Source organism: Labeo rohita, chromosome 2, assembly GCF_022985175.1.
Source record: "Labeo rohita strain BAU-BD-2019 chromosome 2, IGBB_LRoh.1.0, whole genome shotgun sequence".
In the NCBI taxonomy this organism is placed as follows: Eukaryota; Metazoa; Chordata; class Actinopteri; order Cypriniformes; family Cyprinidae; genus Labeo; species Labeo rohita.
The window spans coordinates 923715-932598 of NC_066870.1; the positions used below are offsets into that span (position 1 = coordinate 923715).

Below are 8884 nucleotides of genomic sequence, written 5' to 3' on the forward strand. Positions count from 1 at the left end.
CGCTTCATCAGTCTGAGTCTGGATCAGCATTATTAATGGAGCTGCTGTGGTGGACTGTCCAGCATCTCATTGTGTTATTTCTCTGAATACAGAGAGTCAGTGGGATCTGGAGGGTAAATGGACTTTGATTTGTGGGTGCAGATGAGCGTCACCTACCCTTTGCCCTCCAGTGATGGACAGATGGGGCTCTTGTGATTGATCTCCACATCTTTACAGCTCAAACATCTGGTCTGAAACAGATTTCCTACAGACAGAACAAGATTTCAACAAGTCTATCAAAAGAAAGACTATAGTTTGCTTGTGCTTCGCACAGTAGACTCATTTGTAAAGCTGAAAGTTATAAGTTTTAACATCAATAGAAGGATCCTCAATACAATGACAACAGATTTTTTCCACTGGGAATCTAAGGATAAAAGCAAGCTTTGGTAATACTTTACTTAAAGCCTTCATGTATAATGCATTATAAAGCGTTATTGAATGAATTATGTATAATGCTTTACAATTATTCATAATGTGAATTGTAGTACATTATATTTTGATATAAATAATTAAAAACAAATTTAAAATGCATAGTGTAACAATGGATTGATGAGTGTCATAATGTATTAACTGTGGTTACAGTTATTCATGAGATTGTACAGTGCATTATAAAGTGCATTAAATCTGCTTTTATAATGTGTTTTACATAAAGGCTTTAATTAAAGCATTACCCAAGCATTTCCCAGGACTCAGTATTTCTGATGGTGAAAGCATGACAGTTGAATCAGAGCTCAGTTTTATCCTCTGCTGATGTTGATGTGTGTGTTTGATCATCATCATGTTCTGACAGAGGTCATGTACGGTGTGTTGCGGGTGTGTGAGCTCTGACCGTGGACCTCCAGGACGTGTCTGGATCCGGCGCGTTGGTGCAGCTCGTCGATGTTCTGCGTGATCACCACCAGCGATCGGCCCTGTCTGCTGAGACGCGCCTCGCACTCGGCGATGGCTCTGTGAGCGGGGCTGGGCTGGGCGTTCAGGGACAGCTCTCTGCGATAGTGGTAGAACTCCCACACGCGGCTGGGGTGACGCGAGAAACACTCTGGCGTGGCCAGATCCTGACGAGACAGACAAAAATCAAAATAAGAAACTTTCACATTCACAACTTTGCCAAGAGCGATTCCAGAGATTTTACTACTCTACAAATACATTAAAAAACACCATTCAAATCTGTGCTCCTGTCTTACACTGATTCACTACACCAGGAGTCCTCATCATGATGTATGAAAACGGTAGCATTTTAACATTGCTACAGTTTGTGATCAGCACATCAAAACAATGGGACGGGGCTCAGGGTTGTTCATGGTAGTGATTTTGCAATGTTAAATCCTCTAACATTTTGATCTAGAGCCAAACACGCTTCATTAAAGTCCTTTCTGCTTCATGAAAATAAATGCAGGAAACAGTTCGTTAATCTACATTTAGCATAATTATTCAGCATTTTTAAAGTATTTCATAATAAATGTTATAGTTGGACAAAATTATTTGTAGACGGCAAGGAAAGGCCATAACTGACTTACTAGAACTTTGTCTACTGCTCATGAAAAGAGCGTTCTGATTATCACGTGTACACTGTTTGTTTTTAGGAGGCACTTATTTTAAGCAAAATATATATATATATATATATAAACAATATAAGCGTGATAAAATATCTAATCTTACTTTTAAATATTTTTTAATGTATGTTATAAATCAGATAGTTCTGATCCTTGATTCTGATTGGTTGAGCCGCGTTCGAAGCTGTTGTAAATTACTCTACAAACATACACCTTTGTTTACATTTGTGTGTTGCTCAGCAACCCCTTTGTTGCAACCACAACTGTTTCTGAGGAACTACATTGTTTGGCAGAAGAATAAAGTTTATATTAATATAATTACACTTTATTTGCTCTGTTTTATTTTGTAAAACCTTACAATGTATACGGAATAACCGTTTTATAAAAGCATTAAGCCCTGTAAAGCCATGGTTTACAATGAATTTATAACAGCTATTTAAAATGCCACCTAGCTGTTATAAATTCACTGTAAACCATTGCTTCCTGAGGCTTATTGCTTTATTTTACCTTATAATGTAGTGTTGTGGTCTAGAATGTGAACTAGTTAACATTTAACAAGGACATTATTGAACCCTTGTTGATTTCTATGAAATCACCCAGTGTCAAAACCAAGAGACCTCAGACAGCTCAGATGCTGTCAGGACGCGTGTGTCTGCTAACTGCGCCTTTAAAAATGAGATTAAAGCTACACTACAGAACTGGTTAAAAATGTGAGCAAGTCAAAACAACATTCAGATCTGTGCTCCTGTCTTAGCCTGGTTCACTACAGAGTCCTCAATTAGCAGACCAAACCTGTGAGACACAATGACTACGGTAGGGCTGCACGATTAATCGAATCCATTTATGAGGCGCGCTTAGTCAGTAAAGCCGGTACTTTGATTAGTAGTAAAGCTCCATCACGTGCGTTCAGCTGGAGCGGCAATTAATACACAGAGCCGTAAATCACTGACAAGCTACGCCAAATCGCGCTCATAATCGCAGATGAATCGCATTCGATTATGAGCGCGATTTGGCGTAGCTTGTCAGTGATTTACGGCTCTGTGTATTAATTGCCGCTCCAGCTGAACGCACGTGATGGAGCTGTACTACTAATCAAAGTACCGGCTTTACTGACTAAGCGCGCCTCATAAACGCATTCGATTAATCATGCAGCCCTAGACTACGGTAGCACCATTTTACAGTTGTACAGTTTTAAAGTGAGCAGCATGTTCACACTGTGGGTCAGGACTCAGAGTGGTTGATGGTAATAATCTTTCTGTGCTACATCCTTTAATATATTTATCTAGAACCAAATTCATTTTATTTACACATCACTCATTACTGATGTGTAAATGTGGGCAGTCATGTGTTGATGAACTCATGGTTGTGATGTCACATTGTAAATATTAGAGTGTGTAAAGCTTTATATCAAGGCATTTGTTCAAAAGAAACAGAAATATCCAGTTTTCCATGATGGGTCAGTCCATCTCAAGTGTTCCAGTGGAGTGCACTGGTATTGTTTATTTTTTTTTCTCCACTTTGTTTAACCACATCAGCCGTCTGCTTATTGATTTATCTGATTTTAATTACTACATCTATATTTGCTAATGTTGATTAAGTGAATGCTTCAGTTTAATGTACAATGATCCTAATGCAAGGCAAGCACATCACATGAATATGAAGTATTTCTCAGCGATGTTCTGTTTGGGCTGTTTGATTCATAGATTAGGGAGTCTGTTTCAAATGCAGCACTTACACAGACTGTCTTCTGTCAGTCTTCTAGAGGTTTGTTAAAATTCAGCTGAAACAGTAATGAAATGAGCTGTGGTGCAAACACCCATTTAGTGTGGTCTAAAACAGTGGTTCTTTAGCTGGGAGCATTAGATATTGTATGTCTATCATAAATATAACTGCTATAAAATATTGTTCATTTATTATACTAATATTATCTGTTCTCAAAGCACATGAATAAAAAATCCAGATGAATTTATGAATCTATTCTATTATGAATCTATTAGGATCTAGGATATTATCTATTATCCTAAATTTGTTGTATGCCATGAAACCATTACATGAATGACTGTAAATCATACAGAATGTTTTCATACAAATCATACAAAGTTTTTTGAAAATCTACAAGTGTAGAAAGTTTCCCATTACACCTATGGAATGTCCCCATAAAACATGGAAACCAAAGTTTGTGCGTGTGGTGTAACCTGTGTTTTCCATGTCCTCCAGCGTCCCTCGGCTCCTCTGATGGTCGGTACGCCGCTCTCCGCACTGACTCCTGCTCCTGTGATGACGGCAATGTGTCGGGCCTTTGAGAAGATCTCACGAAACTCAGCCATATCTGCACAAACACACATTCATTCACATAATACACAGCAAAAACATAAGTCTAAGTAGTTAACACAGCATTGCTAGGATGTTTTCCAAGTGAAAAAAAAAAAGTTCTCCTTAGTGCTAAAGGTAGGGTGACCATACGTCCTCTTTTCCCCGGACATGGCCTTTTTTGGACCTAAAACATGCATCCGGCAGTGATTTCTAAATCACTCGAAATGTCTGGGATTCGGCTTTTGCTTCCCACAGTCGCCATTCATTGTGTGCACTTTTGTATTCAAGCCCTACGAGGGACTGTTGTCTTGATCCCGCTGAATTTTGGGTCATTACCGCCTGCTCATGCCATCATTCTAGTACTAAATGCATTAGAGAGCCGCTGTCATATTAATTACATTTGACTGAAATGCTTGTATTTTAGTTTTTAGATAAAACTGTGCAAGATGTTAAGTTTTGTGTGATGGACACTGGTAGGAAGCCTTTTTGCTGTGTTTATGATCAATCTGCACAAGGGTGACTGTAAAATATACATTTTAGGTATGTAAATGAAATATTTTGAGTTTTAATATGGGATATGGTCATTGCAGTACTTTGGGGGCTTTTTAATCCCGTCTATTTATGAATATGTAAAAGTATGGTATTTGGGGTAAAAAGCGCCCCTGCTGTTGGGGCTAAAAGACACAATAATTAACATGATCATTAACAGAAGGCTGACTTTTCCATTTGTTGACATGACATGGTTAGATTCAGATGGTAAATATCATATATTATTTTGGGTGTCCGTCTTAGAGATAATCACTATGTTCAGAATCAAACCATCATATTTAAAAACATGCTACTAATCATATCATATAATAAAATAGAATTTGTTGTTACTACTGTAAATCTATATTCAATAACTATGGGATCTCCTTCAATGCTTTCAGAATCTTCACAATTTAAAAATATTTTGTTTCTGTATTTTAAAATATGTTTTATAATAACATATTTTAATGACAGTACATTTATTCAACAAAAAATTAAAATAAGCAGAAAATAAAAGTACAAACTTTGCTAAAGTGATTGTTTGAACAAGTATTAACTTAGAAAAATTTTTTTTTTTTTTAGCAAAAGTATTTGTATCATTATTGTGAGCCTTTTAAGGTAAAAGGCCACCTCGTGCATTTGTAAGATTTTTAAACAAAATAAATGACTTGTATGATTTATTTTCACACAAAAACTGTTGCTCCATAAATGCTCAATACAAATGTATATATTTCTCTGCAATCTTACACTTTGGGCACAGCGAAAAGGACTTTTTTTCTTAGTTTGTGCCTTTAGCTCGTTGTACCCTATATGTTGTGGTCTTGTGCAACACTGTACATTATAATTACTGTAAATATGAGATGAATCGATGTTCGTGTTTCCGGTTCCGTCACGCACCTGAGTTTGTCCGGATGGTTTGATTGACAGCTGTCCATCTCCCGCAGTGTGCTGCTGTCCTCAACATCAGCTGATTCATCAACATTTGTTGATCTTTTGTCTGTCAAAGGCAGAGAAATGTGACATTTGTGAACATCACTGACACAAACTAAAGTCTGTTCGAGGTTTACTGATCAGATCCACTTATTGGAATGAACTGCTTTATTATTAATCACAGCAGTCAGTGCATCATCAGATCAAATGTCAGTATATTCAGCACACAGAACACAGATCTACAGATCTACTGATCTACAGCTGATGCTGCTCCGCAAAAACACCTGATGATCGACAGCAAAAATCACTGACATCAAACTATACATCAACACTCACACCAGCACAGCTTCACACTGCCACACGTGCTCTAGTTTAACTGCTATAATGATGAAAACACTACAAAACACTGCAGATTAAATCAAACATCACAAATAAAACGCGTCACATCAGCGACAGAAAGATGGAAATACTTTGCTGCTCGACTGATGAGCCGAGCCCTTTACACATTTTAATTCGTATGAGAATAAGTGTTAGACAGCATGATCTTTAATAATCTTACACTGAGGAAAGTTTCTGTGAAAATACTCTTTCTAGGCGTCGTACTTGCCGTAAACTATATGAACGAATGTCGTAAAGCATGGAAAGGTGTCGCAAAGCGCGTCTGTTTCTATAGTGATGTTGTGTCTCTGCTCCCTCTAGTGGCAGATGACGAGACTGATGTCACTCTCTGATGATCATAGAAACCGTCAAATGATGAGTTTGAAATTGTAAACATAGACGTACACCGAGCACACTTTTGATTTTTATTTCACTGATTTTGCAACTTGTGCTCTAACATCTGGAACTAAACACTCTTAAAACAGTGGAGATGATCATAGACTTCAGGAGGAACCCCCCTGCTCTCCCCCCACTCACCATCATGGACAGCACTGTGGCTACAGTAGAATCATTCAGATTCCTGGGTACCAACATCTCTCAGGACCTGAAGTGGGACATTCACATTGACTCTATTGTGAAAAAAGCCCAGCAGAGGCTGTACTTTCTCTGCCAGCTGAGAAAATAAAACCTGCCACAAGAGCTGCTAAAACAGTTCTACTCGGCCATCACTGAGTCTGTCATGTGTTCCTCTATTACTGTTTGGTTTGGTTCAGCTACCAGAACAGACATCAGAAGACTACAACGGACAGTCAGGGCTGCTCAGAGGATTATTGGTATCTCTCTACCCAACCTCCATGATCTTTACACCTCCAGAGTCAGGAAAAGGGCTAAGAAAATCACTCTGGACCCCTCACACCCACCCCACTCTCTCTTTGAACTGTTGCCCTCTGGCCGACGCTACAGAGCGCTGTGCACCAAAACAGCCAGACACAAGAACAGTTTTTTCCCCCAAGCCATATCCCACCTGAACCACACTTAACACACCTCAGTACTGGTCATGTGTTTTTACTTAATAAAACTTTTGTATATAGCACACATGCACATTCATAGTTCTGTCTATGGACTTCCTTTTTTATTTTTTTTTCTTTCTGTATATTTTTATTACCACTGTTATTTATAATTTATTGTATATTCTTTTTTAATATTAGTGTTTATTATTACCTTAACTTTATGTATGTCTGCACTATGTTTGTATTTTCTGTACTGGAAGCTCCTAACACCAAGACCAATTCCTTGTGTGTGAACGCACTTGGCAATAAAGCTCTTTCTGATTCTGATTCTGATTCTAATTCTGATCTGCACTATATGTACACAGCACTCAACCCAATTCTGGAAACGTTTAATGTCAATTGCTTAAGTTACAAAATATATTTATGAAAGACCTGTTTTCTGAATCTTGTTTTGTGGATTTCAGTAGGATGGCAGCTGAACTCTACAGGGCTGATTTGAGGAGCCTGGTTTAGATCAAACGGGCCTAAAATTCTTGAAGAAATCTTTCCACAGCCGATCACCCTGGTGAAAAAACAGCACATGCTGGTTAGGTGTGTTTTGATGCTGGTTTTAGCTGGTTCATGCTGGTCCTTTGCTGGTCATGTGCTGGTGCTGGTAAAAATGTTCTTATAACTTGAGCTGAGAGAAAACATTCTGAGACCAACATTCTTACGACGTCCCAATGATGTTCTTTGTACTTGATGAACACATTTTTTGTAACCTTTAAATAACAATCAAATTACAACAAGAAAAACTGACATTTTAACATTTTTTAAATATAAAGAATAATGTCTATTTACACTAAATGCAAATAGCCTGCCTTGTTGGCAGACTCTGTTAATTAACTCCACCCACCAATGTGTGATTGGGCTAGAAAACACTACAAAACACAGCTGTAGCACAGTCTTTTTATGGGATCGACCCGAGTTCGAATCCGCTTTTTTGCCGAACTCTTCTTTTCTTTGTTTACATCTCACATCACATCACAAAAGCATCTATTTTCAATAAAAATGAAGGAAATAATCAAAAGGTTGAAAATACAGTATTGGGCAGGGTTAGTGTAGGGGAGGGCAACATCCATTTAATAATTTTAATCAAATTTATTATTTACACTTAGTACGTATTGCATATGTGTACTACAATAATGAGATGCAGATATTTTTCACTATTGTAATAGGTGGTATAAATAGAGGATAAATAGTGCAAACAATACTGCCACGAAATAAACGTTCAAATAATGTTATGCGTGGGGTGAAGAAGTTGGTAAAACATTCAACGTTTTAAAACCATTTCAAAGCAGACTGAAGCGGCGCGGCGCTGTCACGTGACATCAGTTGCTTTTCTTAGCGCTTGTCGGAATGGACCAATCACGCTGTCGCAATTGTAGCATTATTATGTTTTGTTTTGTTTTTTTTGTTTTGTTTTGTTTTGTTTTGCTTAAAATCCACCATGAAAACTGATGGAATAGATTTGTATTCGTACATCAGATACCAGTGCTTAGAATGAACCGATTATCATATATTACAGCATGATCAAATATTTCTCTGATGATTTCCTGTCTCTGTGAGGCCTCGAGCGCCCCCTGCAGGAACGCGCATGTCGCGTCTCTCCACGAACAGTTCCTCGCTACAGTGGAGCCGTTTAATCGACACCAGCACTCCGCCGCGACACTGTGCCCGTCCCAGTGAAGCAGTGGCCGCTGATGGAGGTCGATGGCGGCCTCTCTGGAGGATGAAGCCGAGCGCAGAGCCGTCCGGAGAGCGCCGTACCTCCGCTACACCGGGAGATCCGTCAGCCTCCAGACAGGTACATTATAGATTATACACAAACACACACACACACAGCAGCAGCAGCAGCCAACTTCTCACTGCACCACACTGACACATGAGGCAGGGCAGCGGGGATTGACTCCTGCTCTGCAGATGTGCAGTAAAGATGCTCGAGTGAAGCAGCGGCAGCAGCATCTCTTGTTGCCATGGAGACCTGCCATCATTTTCAGCTGAGTCAGTACCAATAAAAGCACTACTGTACTACACTGATGAAGTTGTTGAGAGGATCTGATGGCTTGTATCAGTGTATATGGCGCTCAGAGA

At 38.9% G+C, this 8884-nt stretch overlaps 1 protein-coding gene across 3 annotated transcripts in view; it reads right to left on the reverse strand.

The window, feature by feature from the left end:
• The window catches only part of LOC127173652 (NAD-dependent protein deacylase sirtuin-5, mitochondrial), an 86577-nt gene extending 80578 nt beyond the window's left edge, over window positions 1–5999 (reverse strand). For 2 of the 3 annotated variants that reach the window (XM_051123569.1, XM_051123563.1), the window contains exons 1-5: window positions 5923–5999; window positions 5331–5430; window positions 3788–3921; window positions 869–1094; window positions 157–244 (exon numbers count right to left, since the gene is read on the reverse strand). In XM_051123569.1, the coding sequence (XP_050979526.1) occupies window positions 157–244; window positions 869–1094; window positions 3788–3921; window positions 5331–5415 (533 nt within the window). In that variant the 5' untranslated portion in view covers window positions 5416–5430; window positions 5923–5999. Of the gene's footprint in view, window positions 1–156; window positions 245–868; window positions 1095–3787; window positions 3922–5330; window positions 5431–5699; window positions 5896–5922 lie in introns of those variants that run through there. The other variant, XM_051123575.1, reaches the window with a different exon arrangement.
• Window positions 6000–8884: the final 2885 nt, after the last annotated feature.